The sequence below is a fragment of the Trachemys scripta genome, chromosome 6, assembly GCF_013100865.1.
Source record: "Trachemys scripta elegans isolate TJP31775 chromosome 6, CAS_Tse_1.0, whole genome shotgun sequence".
Taxonomy (NCBI): domain Eukaryota; kingdom Metazoa; phylum Chordata; order Testudines; family Emydidae; genus Trachemys; species Trachemys scripta.
In genome coordinates, this window is record NC_048303.1 from 99,547,855 (window position 1) to 99,568,194 (window position 20,340).

At 41.2% G+C, this 20,340-nt stretch overlaps 1 protein-coding gene across 2 annotated transcripts in view; it reads right to left on the reverse strand.

The window, feature by feature from the left end:
• The window catches only part of ACER2 (alkaline ceramidase 2), a 36,318-nt gene that overhangs the window by 9,368 nt on the left and 6,610 nt on the right, over window positions 1-20,340 (reverse strand). The window contains exons 1-4 of one of the 2 annotated variants that reach the window (XM_034773644.1): window positions 17,334-17,699; window positions 12,476-12,590; window positions 11,399-11,540; window positions 6,959-7,096 (exon numbers count right to left, since the gene is read on the reverse strand). In XM_034773644.1, the coding sequence (XP_034629535.1) occupies window positions 6,959-7,096; window positions 11,399-11,540; window positions 12,476-12,590; window positions 17,334-17,441 (503 nt within the window). In that variant the 5' untranslated portion in view covers window positions 17,442-17,699. Of the gene's footprint in view, window positions 1-6,958; window positions 7,097-11,398; window positions 11,541-12,475; window positions 12,591-17,333; window positions 17,700-20,340 lie in introns of those variants that run through there. The other variant, XM_034773643.1, reaches the window with a different exon arrangement.

Sequence of the window (20,340 nt, forward strand, 5' to 3'; positions counted from 1 at the left end):
GGGCCGCGGGGCCGCAAGCCAGTCCAGGGTAGCAGGGGGGTGCGCTGGGCCGCGGGGTCGGGCCGCCGGGGGGGGTGCGCTGGGCCGCCGGGGCCGGGAGCCCGGGGGTGCGCTGGGCCGGCAGTGCTGGGCGGGCCGGGGGTGGTCGGCCGGGGGCCAGGGCCGGCACCCCAGGGCCCGAGCCGACCCAGGCTGGAGCCGCCGGGGGGGCCAGCCTGGGCCGCACCTCCTCCCCCCACACCCCCCCTTACCTGCCCAGGCTTCCCGCGAATTAAATGTTCGCGGGAAGCAGGGGAGGGGGCGGAGACTTTGGGGAGGGGGCGGAGTTGGGGCGGGGCTGGGGGCGGGGCCAGGGCTCCGTGGAGTGTCCTCCTTTTGGAGGCACAAAATATGGTAACCCTAAAATAAGTGCTTCAGGGGACATTGTAAGAGGGAGTTCAAAGTTAAGCAAGGGCAACCCCCCCAAAAAATAGGATGGTAGAGATGGTCTTTTCTGGGCAATGTTCAATGATTTTCTGTAATTCCCTGAACAGTGCCTAGACACTGATGGGTGCTTTAGAAATACTGATGGGGAGCAGCAAAGCTAGACATCTCTCCTCCACTGCATTCACCAGCAATATGGGTGCAAACTTCAAACCCTAGCTGGAACCAGGTAAATGCTATGAAGCTGTTCACTCTTTTTATTTTAAAGCAAATATGGAAATGAAGTTTTAAAAACCTGTTAATGCAATATTAAAATTGAACAGGACTTGCACATGCTAAGGTTCCAGGAGCATGGTTCATTCAGCCATATTGCAGATCTGTAATATTTTTGTCCCTCTTTTTCCTGATAAATGGTAGCTTAATATATTCTAGTGTAAATCTGGCCAAAGTTAATTTTGCTGTTGAAACCTTACCATTTGCTTTTCCTGATTATGCAATATATTTGCATGAATGCAGTGCTTGTATATAACCATAGGAAACATAATTTAAATGTCTGTTAATAAAAATTACCACAATGTGTATGAGTCTCTTCTGATATTAGCCATCCATAGTTGTTATTCTTACAGGGCCAGCACACACTACCATCATGCTACCACCACAGGGACTGCACTAGATTACACATGGAATTTATCATCTTCTTCCTCCTGCCCTTTGTGCCTTTGAGAAAGTCTCCCATTTTAGTGTTTCCTACCTTACTAGCCATCTCTTCTCCCACTTGAGATCATAATGCTCTTTTTATGGCAGCAATTTGTTCCCAAGGAAAAATTAGACGAAGAAAAATCTTCATTAGGAAACACAAAAGGCCTGATTCACCACTATCCAGTTTGCAATTTACATCAGCATAAAATTGGAGTAATGCAGTGATAAATTAGGCCCAAATATCTTCTTCTACATGGAACAGGGGAAACTACTGGCCTATAATTTTTTCCCCTCCCTACCCAAAATAGTTTCATAGTGAAGGTTCCACATCAGAGCGACCAGATTTCAGTGTACAGCTGGATGACTGACGGCACTTGCATGGAAAAAATCCCATTGGATTTCAATAATGTTCAGCTTTTGTATATTGTAAAAAGAGATTAGATGACCTCTTCTGGGTTTTGGAGACTGCGTCTGTATTTAAATCTCCCAGGGATCAGCATGGCTTAAAATAATACCTTTAATCCTTTGCTTTTACATTTAGGAATTTATCAAAAAATGTTGCAGGTATTAGATCCCACATTGCACAATTAAACTGACAGCTCCCTTGGGTCCCTTATAATAAATTATTCAAAAGCAGGAGTGTTCAAGCCTTTCATTCTTCGAAAGGTAAATAACAGAGTTCCATACAGCTTAATGGGAGATGATCTTCCATATGAAACTCTTAAAACAAAGGTATTAATTTACTTATAGGCATATCTATGGCACTTGACACTGAAGTGTCTGAGCCCCTAACAGGTTTGTGATTTCTTCTTACAACTTCCCCAGGAACTAAAGGCACATTATTATATGCAGTTTCCAAATGGAAAACTGAGGCACAGATAGTTTAAGTGTTTTGCCCAAAGTCACACAGGATGTCCCTCCAAATGGCTCTCTATGAACATTAAAAATCCCGTGGCACTTTCATCAGAGTTCTAGCCAACTCCACCAGCCTCCTTGGTCAATTTCCCCATCTCCTCCTTTATTGTGCAGTGCACTATTCAGTTCCCACACTCCTCATACCATAGAGATGGCTGGGTTTCTTTCTCTTTTTTTTTTTTTTTTTAAACAGGAAGGATTTAATGATATCTTTCCAAAATATACAATTAGGAAAAGCTGTTATGTAGTCTGATAAAATTGAATGGAAAAAACCCTATTCATACACCATGAATATTGCATATTTAAATATAAAAGAGACAAGAAATACTAACGTTAAGCTTGATTCTTCTTTCTTTTACACAGACTTCAATGGAGTTATTCCTGATTTATAAGGGTAGCAAAGGAGAATCAGATCCAAGAGCAGGGTGGATAAAAATCAATGATTTTTTTTTAATTGGATTTTTTTTGTTAAAATGCTTTTTGAGGAAAAACAAATCTATCTAAAGATAGTTTTAATTAAGATACATTATAGCTCAAAGATATCTCATCATGGAATAGGGATTATAAATTCTAATTCTATAGTATGAGACAATATATTCATGCAATGTTTAAGAAAAGTTTTGTAAATGAGTTCCAATAGTTCATGGATTAGGGACCCAATCTTATGGGTTCCAGGGGCTTCTGTATAGATTATTTAGGTTAATCTTTCTAACTACCCAATGGGTCTCAGTGCTCAGTCTAGAAGATGCCATCAGAGATGTTTAGTTTTGCAGTTCTCAAACTGTGGATTTATGACTCCAGTTAACAGCAAAAATGTTTTCAAATAAATAAATAAATATACAGAGGTGAGAAATAACAGACCTCAACCCTATTGTCCCTCTGCAAATTTGTATACATAGAGTCAATCCCTTATCTCCCTCTAAAAGTGAAAACTTTCAAAAAGTTCAATGAATAGACTATTGTTGGGGGCGGAATAAATCTGGACAAGGAGAAGAAGTCTGGAGAGAAATGTGAGAAGGGAGGGACAAGCAGTAGAAACAAAAGTGAAACTGTTTAAGCAGCATATTCCAGAAGTCTTGAGGTCTTTCTGAATGTAGCCTTCATTGATTTGAGATCTACCATACCATTCTCTCACTAAAAGGAAAAACCTATAATGGCAGCAGGCTGTAAAAGAGACCCAGTTTGGGAATATTTTAATGAAGTTCCTCTACCTGTGAGTAAGACAGGCATGCGTGCAAAATGCAAACAGTGTAACAAAGAAATGCAAGGCCTGGTTGCCCGAATGAAACAACATGATGAGAAGTGTTCCTTCTCAGGATGAAGCTGTGTTGAAGGTGAAGAAAGGAACATGTCTGAACATGCAGGATCTTCAGTTTGGTAAACTTTTTTATTTCATACTTCTTTCTTAAGGACTGCCTGTCTTCCTTCTGGACTATTCTTGAATTCTCATGTTTGAACAAAAAATATAGTTGTTACTCTATTGTTCTATCATTTTAGATGCAGTTGTGATAGAAAATAAATAGCTGAAATAGGCAGATCTTCCTTTTACAATTTCACCTTTAAAGTAGTACTGAGAGTCAGTAAATGCAATGAGGGATAATAAATGAGCAGTATGGTCATAATAATTAAATAACTGCATTGACTTATTTTGTTTAGGAGAATCGATCCTCAACATACAGGATTCTGAAGATTATCCACCTTCAAGATCACCATCATTTTCTATAGTTTCAGAGTTATCTGCCAATGACAGTGTTTCAGTCACATCATGTATGTCACATAGCCAAAGTATATCATCTCTAGCAAACACAAAACAAAAAATCTCCATCATCCAGAAACAACCATAGATAAGTTTGTGATAAGAACCATCAGATTACAAAAAGAGGTAATTGATGAAAAAAATTGCCCTGTTTATTTATGCAACAAAGTCTCCTTTCTGTATGATTGAGAACCTACCCTTCATTAACATGATTCAGTCATTAAGACCAGGATACAGTCCACGCACCAGAGCAGATGTCGCAGGCAAATTGCAGTGTGCGAAAGGTCTAGAGGGTGAAATTGTTAACCTGAGTCTTGATGGGTGGCGCAATGTCCATAATGATCCTGTTGTATGTGCTTGTGTGACAACAGAAGAAGGGAATGTCTTCCTTACAAAAACAATTGATACATCAGGAAATGCACACACAGCAGAATACTTACAAGAAGTAGCAGTAAAAGCTATAACAAACCGTGAAAAAAAATTCAAATGTCTAGTACACAGCTTGGTCACAGACAATGCTGCAAATGTATCCAAGATGAGAAGAAATTATTTAGAAGAGAGTCCCAACCTAATAACATACGGTAGCAGTGCTCATTTGATGCACTTCCTTGCCAAACACTTCAGTGTTCCAGAAATAAAGGCTAATGTTGTTGAAATTGGAAAATACTTCTGTAACAACCACTTTTGCAGCAGCTGCTCTGAAAAAAGTGGAGGAACCAAGCTAACTCTCCCACGAGACGTGCAATGGAACTCAGTAGTGGACTGTATTGAGGACTATATCAAGAACTGGGCTAATCTGATGACAGTTTGTGAACAAAATCATAAAAAAAATAGATGGCACTGTCACAGCCAAAGTTCTCAACATTAGGCTTAAAAGAAATGTTGAACACATGCTGAGTACCCTGAAGACTATTTCGGTAGCCTGGAACAAAATGCAGGGAAATAGCTATTTTATTGCTGATGCTGTTGAAATTTGGAAGGAACTGAGTGAGATCTTCAAAAGAAATATGCAATGACAGAGTTAAATTCCAAGCATTAAAAAAAAAAAAACAAATGGGACAAGCACTCCAGCTCATCTTCTCAATACTCGGTACCAAGGTCAAACCTTAACTGCTGAAGAAGAGGAGTTGGCTATGACATGGACATCCAGCAATCATCCCTCCATAATGCCAACTATAATAAACTTCAAAGCTAAGGGTGAACCATTCAAGAAATATATTTTTGCTGATGATGTGTTAAAGAAAGTCACACCAGTGAACTGGTTGAAGTAACTTAAGCACTTGGATTCAGAGACTGTTGAAGTGATAACACCACTTTTAACAGCAGTAGCTTCTTCTGCTGGTGAAGAAAGAATATCTTCTTCCTCTGGACTAATTCATTCCAAACTGAGAAATTGTTTGGGACCTGAAAAAGCAGGAAAGCTTGTTTTTCTTTTCCAGATTATGAACAAACAGGAAAATGAAGGTGAAGACGACTGAGTTAGCTGCAGAAGCCAATATTTTCAGTTTCTCATGTTGACCTGCCTGACATAGTCGATTTAAATGAAATATTTAAAAAAAAACAAAAACAAAAATTAACTATTTTAGTTAAAAACAAAAACAAACCTGATTTTAAAAAACTTGAATGTTTCACTAAATTAAAAAATTCATATGCTTGTTTTGTTAAAAAATTATGTTTGCTGTTGAAGAAAAAAAATTCAGAATACATAACGTTGTTGTTTTAGTTAAATAAAACAATTTAAATGTCTGTCTGGTGATGTTCGCCTCCTAATACAGGATGGCAAGAAAATCCTCCAAATATTAACGATTAACCTGTTGAACTGGAGATAGTTCACCTCCCAATGACTTCATAAATATCTGCTTCAATTATCTTTGGTAAATGAAATAACCAAACAATCATTCATTTTCTGATATAGCTGTAAAAGTAATCTGAAACGTTTTCAAAATAAGTCACTTAAAAATGTATAGTGTGTACCTTCTAAAAATGAAACCTACATCTATCTCGGAGTTGTGAAGAATATGTAGTAAGGTTATAACAACCAACAAGAATGCACTTTTATGTAGAAATCCATGATTAAATTGAGTCTTCCTGACTAGTGATTTAAATCAGATTGATTTAAATCAAATCCACTGTGTCCAACATTAACTTGCACTTGCTGCATATACTGGGCCAAATTCTCCTTTGGTGTAAATCAGTGCAGCTCCACTGACTTCAATGCAGGTAATCCAGTTTACACCAGCTGAGTATCAGGCCCTACATATTTAGGTATACGTGTAATGACCTAATTAATCATTGGAAATACATGCAGTGTGAGAGAGTCCAAACAGCTGGGGTGGAGTGGAGTGAGTTCACACCATTGCTGGTATAAAAGTGCAGCAGCAACAAAAAGACCAACAGCTAGATTGTGCCTCGTAGGCCCAGCCCTGCACTGGGGGCATTGCACAGCTGCATGGCTGTAGGTGCCGCACCCTGCCTCAGAGGCCTGGTCTGCGCTAAGCAATGTTACCATGTCTCCTCACCACTATGAACTACAATGTTCTGATATGAGATGCTGAACATGTTCAGTGGTCAGTGCAGACCAGGACAAACCATGGTCATGCCAGCACAAATACCGTCAATATCAACCTTGAACAAACATGACAAAGTTTCATGGTGTAGACTAGGCCAGAGAAGCAGTTGCCAACCCCAAAGATTCACAAATCATAAATCAGGAGCCCAAAAGTCATGAGATTATAAAACAACAATAAATGTTGGGTCTTTTTATTTACCTACTGGCTTTTGAGCCTTTAGGGTTTGGGTTTTTGAGCTTTTCTCTGCAACCATGAAGGCTAGAAAACCATGAAAAAAAAAGTTGAGATTCCCACAACCAAGTATTCCAGGAGTTAGGGCTTTAAGTGAAAACATTAAAGGTTATGCGACTTCCTATAAAATTGCAAGAACTGATAACAGCGTGCCCGGTGCTTCCCAGTTCTCTGCCTGCCAGGGTGGGGGTGGAGAGCAGGGAGGGTTGAGTCCCTTGAGTACACAGACAGATTCTGCCTAGCCCTTATGTGGGTCATGCATTTGGAAGGTGATCTGCCCAAAAGTATATTAGTATCTAGAATGAAACCCTCAGAAAACAAGCATCAGGAAAGGCTGCTTCACATACAGAAGAAAGACACCTACCTCTTCAACTCAGCAATAAGCAGAGCTGTGCAGGGGACACCTAGTGTCATTAATGAGATGTTGTTGATAGCAGGCTTAATGAATGCCAGGCATGTAGTAACTCCAGAAAGGACACCGACTGCAGCTTTAAACCTTGCCCTGAATAATTAAAGAAAAAGGGTACATTTTGCTTTAATTAAACCTTAAATTAATGATAAACAAGAAAAGGCAACTATAAAATCCTAAACATGTTTAAAATTGTTGTAAACAACATTTCTTTGAATAAGTATAAGAAATGACACACACTATGACAACAACATGATGTGTACATAATGTCTACTTCGGTCCCAATCTGGCAAAGACTTTAACTTTGCATACCTATGTGTCTCGTGCATAAGTCTTCGCAAGACTGCAGCCTTGAAAGTTTAATATTTTATATACACACTGATCATAAATATTTGAAACTGAGGCCCTATTCTGATCTCTCTTATTCCAGTATAAATCGTGAGCTATTCCACTGCATTCAATTGAGTCATGAGGTCTAAAACCAGTGCAGTGTTGCCAATTCTCATTATTTTACAAGTATCATGATATTTATTATTTTCCTTAAAGCCCTATTTACTGGAATCATGTTATGTTAGAATCTCAGCTTTTATTTTTTTAATAAAGTGTGTTTCTAGCTTGCCTGGTTGCAGAGAAAAGCTTGCAAACCTGAAATCTAAAGGTTCAAAACCTCACAAAGCTAATACAGAGATTTTTTTTTTTATACGTCATGATTCTTAAACCAATGATTTTGGGAGGCCTGACTTGTGTTTTTTTGAAGTTCAGGTTTGGCAGTACTCCGAGTATAATTAAAGGCAGAACCAAGACCTGAATGTGTATAGTATACAGCCTGATAAATTCAAATTTTAAATTCACCTTAAACTCTCTTTAAATTTTGGCTTGGACAAACTACATACTTTAAACATCATGTATCTGGGGTCTAATCTATGGGAGGGAAAAAAAAAAAAAATGTCCTCCAAGCTGGAGTTCTCTCAGAATTCACATTCCGGATGCATTTCTTATAGCGCAATTAGGCAAAACAGCTTCATTTGAAGGTAACTGACCATTATTTGCCTGTTTTTCAAAACTCTCCCTTGCCCATCTTAACTTCTGTAAAGAAAAAAAAATAATAATCTCCCTGAAATTTCACATCCCAGATTAAATTTTTTCCTCAGGAGTTTTAAAGTTACAGGACCTGATTCTTGTACTCACTGTAGATCAGTCATCTCCTCAGATCTGACTGCAGGGAGCTTTGCCATTGACTTCAATAGATCCAGGATTTCATCCCAAATGTCTATTGTTCCTTTTTTTATTTAAATAAGAAGAGCACTGAGAAACACAGTTTAACAAGGAAGCTGTTTAACCCTGTTAGCAATACTCTGAGTCTATGCACAGAACAGTTGCTGGATGTAACATTAAGTTATGTAAAGCAATGACTAAAGGATTTTTTTGGCTAATTCTTATGTGTTCATATATTTTTGGACAGCATGAAATGTCCTATAGTTAAATCAAATGTCAAAATGCTGCCAACCACGTAATGAAATGCTGCTACAAAACCTCTGCTTCATTTTTGCTTTTGGGAGTGAAAGAGCAGGCAGCGTGTCCTATAAAAGCACTGTGATGCAATATGCAGAAGTAAATAAGAGTCACACAACTGGGACAAAGTCATGAGATTGGAATGACAACGACACATGGTCATTTAAGATGCACTTTTCATAATGAAAGCAATTTGAGGAATGTTCTGGTGGAAAGTTCAAATCAAAGATGTTTTTAAAATAAGATGATCCTCCAGTAAGATTTGTGACAAAAACAAAACAGCTAATCCTAGGAAGACAGGAAGCAATGGAGTACACTAATATTAGCAATGAGTGGGCCTGGAGGTAACAAACATCTGGAAAAGAATAGCATGAGGAAGGACAGTAGCGACAGTGGCAAAATTACGTGGTTATTCAATGCAGTTACATGCAGGTCTAGATGCTAATGCAATGAGCTTCAAGACACAATCAGGGAACCATCCTGAGTTCTTTAAGATAGATTTTACCTGAGTTAATATCTTTTATTGGACCATCATCTGTTGGTGAGAGAGACAAGCTTTCCAGCTTACACAGAGCTCTTTTTGAGGTCTGGAAAAAGGTACTCAGAGTGTCACAGTGAAATACAAAGTGGAACAAATAGTTTAGCATAAATAGTTAACACATATTTCAAGAGACTATTCACTGTAAAATGGCCTGATAACACCTCTCCAGTCACAGGGGGAAAGGAAAAATAAAACTGAGGATGTGATATAGCAGGGTACAATCTAGACCAGGGGTCGGCAACGTTCGGCATGCGGCTCGCCAGGGTAAGCACCCTAGCGGGCCGGGCCAGTTTATTTACCTGCTGACGCGGCAGGTTCAGCCGATCGTGGCCCCCACTGGCCGCGGTTCGCCGTCCTGGGCCAATGGGGGCTCCGGGAAGCCGCGGCCAGGACATCCCTCGCCTGCGCCGCTTCTCGCCGCCCCCACTGGCCCAGGACGGCGAACCGCGGTGAGTGGGGGCCGCAATCTGCCGCACCTGGCACGACAGCAGGTAAATAAACTGGCCCGGCCCACTAGGGTGCTTACCCTGAACGTTGCCGACCCCGATCTAGACTAATAAGCAGCTCTACCACCCCTACACTGTAACACTGAGTGCCTTACAATGCCTTGCTGAAGTAGCTCCCACCTAGGCCACTCACAAACAGCCTTCCAGCATGCAAGCCACACCCCGAGTGTTTATGTATAACTACAGCCTGCCAACCACACTCCGGCCCTCACCAGCCTTCATAATACTGCAGGGTGACCCCCATAAACCCACAGTCTTAGATTTGTACCCAGAAATGTATGTCCTGTACTGCCCAGCTTCTCTGGACAATGCAATTATATTAGGTCCGTTACTTCTTTAAAGGGATAATATGCACACAATTTGCCGCTCCCAAATGGAGTTTCCCAGACACTTCAAGTTAAACACAATGGATTAGATAAAACAAATGTATTAATTACAAAAAGATAGATTTTAAGTGAGTAAAAGTAATGTAATCATTTCTGACTTTTTAGGTTTCAATAAAAATTAAGATAAAAGTCTACTGGTGCCTAACTTAAACTATGTTAAATTCAAAGCAAAGTTCTCACCACATCCTTTCAGCAGTCTTACTGACCAAGCCTCTTAGATCAGGACCCCTCCCCCAGCGCAGTAGCTGCTTCCTTTGTCCCTTCAGGTGCAGTGAATCGATGTGCATGGGGGGGTCCTTTGGGGTGTCTTCCCCTTCTTTTTATAGTTCTGTCCCCCCTTTGAGAAGCATTTCCAGCTGGAAGTAAGGCAACAGGCAATTTGTGTAGCAGGATGTTCTCTGCTGCTTTTTTTCTTGCCCTGTTTGAGCTTTCTGCTTGATGATGACTGTTTACTACTTAAATGCAAGTTAAGCAGAGCACAGATTCCCTTGTTTACGACAGACCTGTTTGATAACATGTGTTAATAACACCATACAGTGGAATCTTATAACTTCACATTGCCATACATTTTACCAGGACAATAATGAGTTTTTAAATGATACCTCACAAGACATATTTTGTACAAAGATTATTACAATAGCATGCAGAGTATGAATACAGGGGTACATTCTGTCACAGGGTGGGGTGAGGGAGTTAAATGGATTAAAGACTGTTGTAATAAGCCATAAATCCAGTGTCTCTACTCAGTCATTATCTCCACTGCTGTCAATCCACAACACACCTTTCAAGATCTATAGGTATGTGTAGGACCTATCACATATGGTGCACTTCATCCAGTGCACTAAATGCCCCAGTAACAACTATGTGGGTGAAACAAGACAATCATTACACACATAAATGAACTCACACAGAAAAATGATAAAAGACAAAAACACCCTATCAGATGTCAGTGATCACTTTAAACAGAGTGATCATTCTATATCTAACCTCTTAGTCCTCATCCTCAAAGGAAACTTGCATGACACCTTCAAAAGATAAGCCTGGAAGCTTAAATGCATAACTTTGCTAGATACTAAAAATCATGGACTGAATAGACACACTGGATTTATGGCCTATTACAACAATCTGTAGCCCACTTAAGCCCTCTGCTGAGCGCTTTTTCCCCCCTTCCCTCCCATGACTAGAGAGGTGTTAATGGGTCACTTCATCTTGAATGGTCTCTTGAAATGAGAGTTAAATATTTACGCTAAACGATCTGTTCCACTTCGTATTTAGCTATGACACTCCGAGTGCATTTCCCAGACCTGATGAAGAACTCTGTGTAAGCTCAAAAGCTTGTCTCTCTCACCAACAGAAGTTGGTCCAATAAAAGTTACTAATTCACCCACCTTGTCTCTCTAATATCCTGTGACTAACACATCTACAGCGACACCGCATACATATATATTACCTGTCATTTCGAAAAACTTTTGGGAGGTATCTTCTGGGGAACCACATGGCCAGAGCACACATCAGGACCCAAAGAATAGCCAGCTCATCTAGCATCTGACCCAGGAAACTGAGTGTAGCATGGAAATAGACAGATCCAATGCCTGGATGAATCAATTAAAAAGCCAATATGAAGTTACAGTAGCGTATGGCACTAAAATGTGCTGCTTAACAATGGACCTAATAGTCTGGAAATGGTAGAAAGACTTAAACACCACCACAATGGGTAGCAGCTAAAACTTATTACAAAACAACTGATTTATGAAAGGGGCAAATGTCAGCTCTAAATAGCAAAATGGAGCTTACGTAAAGGAAACAGCACATCAGGGTATCACTATTAATGAAACGGGCACAGTATTATTTAAAACACACACACACACAAAACACTCCAAACTAAACAACTAAAAATAGAGATTCTCACTGGCTGGGAGGGGGTAAGTCAAACAAGGCTGGCAGCAAGTGGTGGCTAAACCTTAGCATGATTTACAGGTGGAAAATCCCATGCTCTTTTACAGAGCCATGCAACCTGCACAATAATTCTTTGCCCCATCTATGTAGTATTTCAAAATCTTCCATTGTTGCTGACAATGGAAACATTAATGATCCTCTGTACATAAAATGGGTAAACATTCACTTCTATGGAGAGAAATTATCAGCATGTTACAAACAAAAGGCTCCGGAACACCTCCCAAATGATGCTAAATATCCTCAACTCCTACTAAAGTAATGGGATGTGGGTGCTCAGCACTGCTCAGGATCAAGCCCAAATGTAGCAAGAGCAATTACGCAAAGGAAGGGCAGAACGGAGCTAAGCAGGCCAGAGTTCCAGGCAACCTAGATTGTCACAGTACATTTTCCTTTGTAAAAGTGCATTTGCTTCAGTATCAAGTAAGTTCAAACAAACTGCTCACTAGACGTCAGGGTTGCTTTATTTTTCAACAACATGATATGAGGGCAGGAAAAGAACCCAATTTCCTCTCTCTTGCAGTTCGTGCATGACCAGACACATACACGCACACACACAGACTAATCAACTTACCAACAACAACTAGCAGAGTCCATATTAAGTATATTCCACTGTTGAAGCAGGTTGCATATTGACGAAATAAGCACATACATATGGGTGGTAAAACAAAAAACAAGATGTTGCTTATCTAGAAAAGAAAATATAAAATAAAATGTATCAAATAAAGGGGGAAAATGAAACAAACCTTTAAAGTTTGTAAGCTGTTTAAAGCCATCTAGAAAAGCACATTTGTTGCTTGATCTGATGACAACCCCAGCTTACCAAAACTCATATGTCCTATTTTTTCAAAGCTGACCCAGGTTCTGCAGTGGAGGCCTTTACTTTGAGAAATGTTAAGTATAAATCCATCAGGACTGGGAACAATGTATAATGTAGATGAGCCCTTCCTTAAAATACCTTGTAAATCTATCCCAGGAGCAACACTTCTGTGATTACACAAATACAGTATCAAATATTCATGTCATTGCAATTCAAAAAGTATATAATGACGACAACAAGAGGTGAATAACAAGGATCTTAGCTGGTGGCACTCTCTTCTTAATGACTGAGGGAGCCTTGCATGAAAACTCGTGGAACTGCCCGGATACAGATCATGTGGTCCTCCCTTAGAGGAAGGCAGAGGCACTTGGGCTGGGGAACCCTGCTGCAACTCTGAGGCTGTAACAGGCAGCTGTGGAGCATCTACCCTACAGCTTCATCCCTGGGGTGAGGGATAGGGGAGGGAGAATTCCTCATCATTGCCTCTATGACATTCTCAGTGTCTGGCCCAATTACTCAGCCAGGAGAGAGAGTTTGGTCATAAGAGTCCACCTGAAAAAACAGGGAATTGCAGCTGCCTTTGAAACCCATAACTTATACTGGCCAGTTTGGCCTTTTAGGGCCTGATCATACATTCCCAGTGCCCCTCAACCTTCCACTGAAGTTAATGAGAGTTTGGGGTGGACAAGGCATGTAGGATTGGACCATTAATGGGTGTGTTTGCTCCTTCAACTATATTTTTCCCTACTCACTTCCTCAAATACACCTCTACCTCGATATATCACGACCCGATATAACACAAATTCGGATATAACACAGTAAAACAGTGCTCCAGGGGAGGGAGGGGGCTGTGCACTCCGGCGGATCAAAGCAAGTTCGATATAACGCGGTTTCACCTATAACACGGTAAGATTTTTTGGCTCCCAAGGACAGCGTTATATCGGGGTAGAGGTGTATAGTCTTCACTCTACACAAGAATTCAGAGAGATTAAAATTCAATCACCTCACTTACATTCCCAGGAAGGGTCAAAACATGTTCATAAAACCAGCATTCAAAATGACAGGAACTAAAGGAGGGGCTCCCTAGGCATATTCATTTGCAAGCACTGTATGCGAGAAGCATTAAATCAAACTAAAGATGCCCCCTCAGAGGGTCACGTTTTCGTCAGAAGCCTTGTCCTTTGGGTTTAGTTAAAGTAAAATATTTAGAAAAAGCAATCTCCTGCTCAGTTTAAAATAGCACACTCTTTACTAGAGACACAATGAATCTGTGCCAGCAGAACCCTTGGAAACAGCATTCAGCCTGAGACTCAGAAGATAAATGTGATAGGGACAAGCTCACTGGTACTTTTTAAATCATTTTTTTATTTACGAAAAGATTACAATGAAAATGTTGAAAAGGCTGAAATGCAACAAAAACCAATTAAAAAAAACCTGACCAACCCACCTCCCCTGTCACCTAAAAATAAAATAAGCTAGATCATCAGGCTATTGAGAAGAGGGAGGAAGGATTCTGTGTTTTTTTAGGACTGGCCTCTAGGACCGTTACAGAACAAAATATGGTTGGCAGGAAGAGGTCTAAAATACATCATTAGAAGCCACTGTATTGCACTTCCAGTTTTATAAAAATAAACTATATAGAAAAGAGGGGATCCTGATATACTGTATTAAAAGGCCTAATGTAACAGTTCTTTGCTTTGAGCTGCATCACAAACTGGACCAAATTCCATCACTGCAAACATTTGGTTCCCTAATTTTGGTCAACAAAAGACCCGAGAGTGGAAACAAAGGCACAATGAAGAAAGATTGACCAGTTCTTGTTACCCAGGACTTCCACATAGGTCTGCAATGCCACAGATAGAGCATAGCTTTACAAAAGTCAATTAAAAACAAAACAACCACTTCACCCCCCCCCCCAAAATCCCCACTGATTTACATTCAATTTAGGAGTGTCCACACAGTTTGCACCAGTCTAACTAAACAAAATTAAAATATCTTTAGGTAACTGTTGCAAAATTTGTGTTTAGATAAAGCCTTCGTCCTGTGACTACAGGACTGTGCTGTTAAAACTTTGCTGAGAAGTGAATAATATCTGGCCTTTTGGATGTGTATTAGCAAGGTTCTGCTATAGTACTTTAAGGGCCTGATCCAAAGCCCATTCAAGACAAGGGCAGTCTTTCCAGTGACTTCAATGGGCTTTGTGTCAGGCCCATAGCCATGTTATCCCAAGCATTTTAGAGGTCTGGAGTGAAATCTTGGCTCCAATGAGGTCAGTGGCAAAACTCCCATTGAATTGAGTTGGGCCAGGATTTCCACCATAAATCTGTAAACAGCAGTCTTTTCTTGACCTAATCTGATCATTCATCCTGCACTTTCCAGGACTACATTCTATAGTATTACCATTCATGTTTTAGCTAATCTGCTCAGCATATCACCATCCTCTCACATCTCATTTCCAGCCTGCTCCAAGGCACAGTTGCTTTCATAAAAACTTCCTCCCTGTTTTTTATGTTCTTGTGCAGTGACAACATGGGCAAATACAGCAGACTACTTTCACCAAAGTGCTCAGATATCATAGGGCACCCATAAACCAGATCACCTTTGATAGTGGTTCTAGGGAAACCATAGCATCAACAATGCTGGGCTCAAATGTGGGATTTGTTTTATTTAAATGTGTGGAGCCAGTAAGAAAAAGAGACACGGACTGAGATGATGTAGTCCTCACTGATTCGGTCAGCAGAGGGTTCAGTATGTAAATGTACTTCTGTAACATTGTGCAGCGCTACAATCAGTTGCTAACCTGGAAAGGAAAAAAAAGCCAGAAAGAACAGGAGACAAAGAGGAAGGAGCTAGGCAAGTTTTTAGGAAGATGGGTTTGAGAAACCCCAAAAGACAGTGAAGTGGGAAGAAAAGAGTCAGAGAAACTTTGGTTACCATCCTGCCAGCCCTCCATGCATGACTGCCCATTAAAATTGAAGGAAGCCCTGAACAGAATTTGCAGGACCCAGTGTACACCACACTTTCCATACAAATCTGTGAAGCTATACAATGCCACCCTCTTTCCCCCCCAATGTGGATGCAGTTATACTGGTATAAAGCTATTCCCATACAGGAAGGGGATAGGAGAATAAACTATACTAGTGGATAGCACCTTTATACTGGTTTAACTGCATTCAGATTTGGGATTGTAACAGTATAATTATTTCAGTTAAAAAAAAAAATGACACCTCTAACTGAAGTAGTTGAATCAATCCAAAAGTCTGGGTGCAGAGCAGCCCAACAGAGATGCGCTTGAACTGGTCAGTATAAATCTAGCAATTTACCATATTAAAATGTTCTAATACAGATAAACCTATAGACCAGCCCTAAATTTGATACACAAGAAGCTGCTATTGCAGACCTGTGAAAGGAATTTACTCAGCTCAATGGGAAAAAAACAAAAAACAAAACTTTCAACAACAGCAATTTTTAGTTCTTCCATGTACAGCATTCTGTGTTCACCACTACTCCAGTGCAAAGGCTACTAGCCAAAACCCCAAGCATACTGCTCCGAAAAGAAAGAAAAGAGCGTCACACAAGTTAGATGGTCCCAGAAAATTAGAATATGGGAAGATGAGGGCAGCAGTGTTCCACCTATAATAACTGGTGGCTCTTCATTGGGAGTGAGTGGAGATAAAAATCTGTTTTGTATTTTGTTTAGTCTTTGGGCCTGATTCTGATCTCAGTTATGCTGGTAGAAATCTGGAGTAGCTCCAATTAAGTCAAAGTTATACTGGTAAATCCAAAATAAATGAGACTGATACATGGCCCTTTCTACATATTGTTGATTTAAGAGAGATATATACACAGAATTAGGATCAGAAAGTTTTCCAATCAATATAGTAGATGGTATTTTGTGATCAACCTTAATATTTCCCATTTCATTTTAAAACAAACATGTTTTAAAGTTCCCCTAAAATAAAAATGTTAGCCTAATACAGTGGCGAAACAAAAATCAACAGTAAACAGGCATGTGAAACCAGATCACAAAAGACGCTTCCCACCACACATCCCCAAATAAAGCTACAGGAAAACTGATAACTTGTCATGCAATTGGATAGCAAGACCACAGCTCTAATGCAATACAATATCAACACAGTCCCATGCAAGAAGACCTTATTCTAGCCCTATGTGCAAAAAGGCAAGGTAAAGCTGAGGGACTGTTGCTATTTCACTCAAGCTAGAAAAACAAGAGATCTCATTTCCTTTTAACTCCCCATGGAAGTGCTTTGAAATCAAGGCTAAAAAACTATGAAATACAAAAGAAGGTGATGGTATTTTTGCTATATTTGGATATTGCTCCTATTAAAGTTAGCAAACAAAAAGTAACAAATGTAAATGTTATTTGCATCTTATTTTTTTTTTAATTTAAAAGCCACTGAAAGTGACAAGATGTACCAACAATATTTAAATAATATCTTAGTCACACACATACTCTCTCTCTCTCTATATATATATATGTATTAAAGATAAGATATAAAAATGAATACCGAGTGTACTGCAGGCACTGTAGGACACAGGGACATGCACACAGATGTAAACACACACAAATAAATAGGTGCTCGATACACACCGTGTTATAGAACTCGGCTATCGTGGGCACGATAGTGTAGTTATCTTCGCACCAGTCTACCTCGGAGCTGCCGGCTCGCAGCTGATCCCACAAGTAGAGGGTGCTCATGACTGGGGTGGATCTGCCTTGTGGGAGCTTCTGCTTTTTCAGCTGCCGCTGTGTCGGGGCTCTCTCCGTGCTGTTGCTCCCCTGGACTAATCAGCAAGGCGCAGACAACATTGAGGTAGCACCCGCAGCAGCTTCATCCTGTTTTTCTTTGCTCCAGCCGGATATGGAGCGCCACAAGCAGCAGCTTTGCAGCTCTCAGCCTGTTGGACTCATCTTCCCTCCTCCCAGTGGGTTGTTTAGCTTCATGCACGCTTCCCAGCTGATCAGCCTGCCCGCGGCCCCAGAGCGCCTGCGCCTTATGCCTCCCCCAGCTGGCTGAGGCTCGCTACAAGAATCACTGCTGCTGCCCTGTATTTACCACACACGACACAGAGAGCCAGCTCCTAGCTCCAACTGAAGTCGGTGCAAGCGCCTGTTGATTGACTTCTATAGTGCAGGGCCGGACTGCAGGAGCACAGGAGAGACGAGGCTGTATGGAATAATCCTGCACTAGTCCCCAGCGGAGGCACTAGGGGGGATTTAATAAATCTTAATTTCTATCTCTGGGATTCCAGGCTGTCAGTTGACGGCCAACCCTCACTCCGAAACCCACACAAATGTGGGCAGAAACATTCAAGACTCAAAGTGAACAAACAGGGAAATAAAGGATAACGCAGACATTTTTTCAATGCAACATGCTCTGCATCTGGGCACCAGCACAAGTAAAACAGACTGGATTAGAAACATTTAAATTAATGAACTGCACTAATCTTTCCTAGAACAGCTTCTGGATTCAGCTTTTTTTTTTTTCTTTTTTTTCTGTTCTGGTGAAAATCCATAGTCTGGCAGCTTTACAGACTAAAGCCATCTGTTTACACACAGAAAAAGAGAAAGGAGCTTCCCCACACTGCCCCACCAATGTGCCTTGGGCCTGGTCTACACTGGGGAGGGGAGGGAAATCGATCTAAGATATGCAACTTCAGCTTCGAGAATAGCATAGCTGAAGTCGACGTATCTTAGATCAAATTAAAATTACTTACTTCGCGTCCTTGCAGCGCGCCGCGGCTCCCCCGCCAATTTTGCTTCTACCTCTTGCCAAGCTGGAGTTCAGCAGTCGACGGGAGAGCGATCAGGGATACACGCGATAAATTGATCCCCGACAGACCGATTGCTACCTGCCAATCCAGCCTGTCTCAGATGGATAACCTCTAAGGGTATGTCTACATTCCAATGTAAGCCTGGGCTCAGATTCAGGCTCAAGCCCACCCCCACCCCCCCTTCAGTCTACCCACAAATCTATCTGATTCAGACCAGTAAGCCTTCTGAACCCAGACCCTAGGACCCTGCAAGATGGGTGTGTCTGAGCCTGAGTCACACTGGGACTTGGGTCCACAATGCATCATTTTGCACCATGAACAGAGCTTGGGACCAGATCCCCCAGTCTCACATCCTGAGAGTCTGCAAACACTATCCCACAATGCTATGGGCCAGCCTTCTTATCCTTTCTATCCCAAGATTAGCCAATTGATTCCCAGGAAACAGAAGCAACTCCCTGGTGCATGTACAGCTGCTTGGCATTTAATATTTCCATTTTATTCTGCCTGCTGAGCTGCAAACAGAGGGAACTGTCTCCTGAGTTAGCTATGGCCATCGACAAGAAGTCTGTTGCCAAGCACACTGCTACCTGGTCACAGGACCATGGTCAGATTCTGGTATATCTGTGGTGTGAGGAGAAAAAGACATTCAATTTCAATAAGAGTACCAGAAATGACCATCTGTAGTAAGAAATAGCAGACAAGCTGGCAGCATTGGGGATACAACAGAGCAGTGCAGGGAGTGGATTAAGTGGTTCAAGAGCAACTACCAAGAAAGCCAGGGATGAGAACTGCACCTCTGGGAACTCCCTATCATCCTGCCTCTTTTATGAGGCGTTTGATCAGATGCATTGAGCACTGAGCCCCCAGCAGTTCACAATAGCCTAGTCAGCCATGGCAACTTTCTGACCTCTGAATCTTGTACACCATCAGAAAGGAGCCAGCAGCTGCTGGATCAGGCTAGCGAAGTGACTCTGGTGCTCATACCAGTCCCCAAGGAGACTTTGCTGCCAAAGCAGCTGCAGCATGTCTACACTCAGAGGAGCTGTTTGATGACCCCCTGGAGGAGCAGCCCGCTGTAGAAGCAGAAGAGGCAAAAATAACCTCAGTGCCTGGTAAATATTTTGGCTCCATGTTTGTTGTTATTAATACAGAAATGGGAGGGATTTGTGATTTATGAGTCAACACAATTTTTATTACAAGCCATGGGTAGGAGTGTGTATCTACTAATGGTGAAATGCATGCCTCAGTATTTTGGCATCAGCCCCCTCGATTCACATGGCATTAAAATGGAGACTGAGAAATGCAAACAACAATTAAGCAGTTAACATTACATTTTTACTAGATACTTGTATGTTCTTACAAAGATATGCTGGGGTGTTAAAAGTAAAAACCTTATATTGCCTTTCCTTTTTGTACGCTGTGCAGTACAAATTGGCCACGCCACAGCATAACAGGCCACCTGTAATCTGTATGGGGAGGAGGCGGAAATGTAGTTCATGAGTGATGAAATCCATGTCTAAAAGGGCTGGGGGGGTTGTATGTAGTCCAGAGAAGTTTAAAGGGAGAGGAGTTGGCTGTGCAGTTCTTTGAGAGTCCATATTATCATGTGTGTGGGCATGTGTAGTCACAGTAGGCTGTATCATAAACCGTAGGGACGCAGTAATCCATGTGGATGCTAACGCAGCATACTGTTCATTCCCCCATGAATCCTGGGTGCTGATAGCTGCAAACTTTTCCTGTAGTAGGAACTCCAGATAGGTAGTCACATTTCGGGGAGAGGCATATTTTCCAGACCCTCCTCCACTTGTTAATGTGTTGCTCAG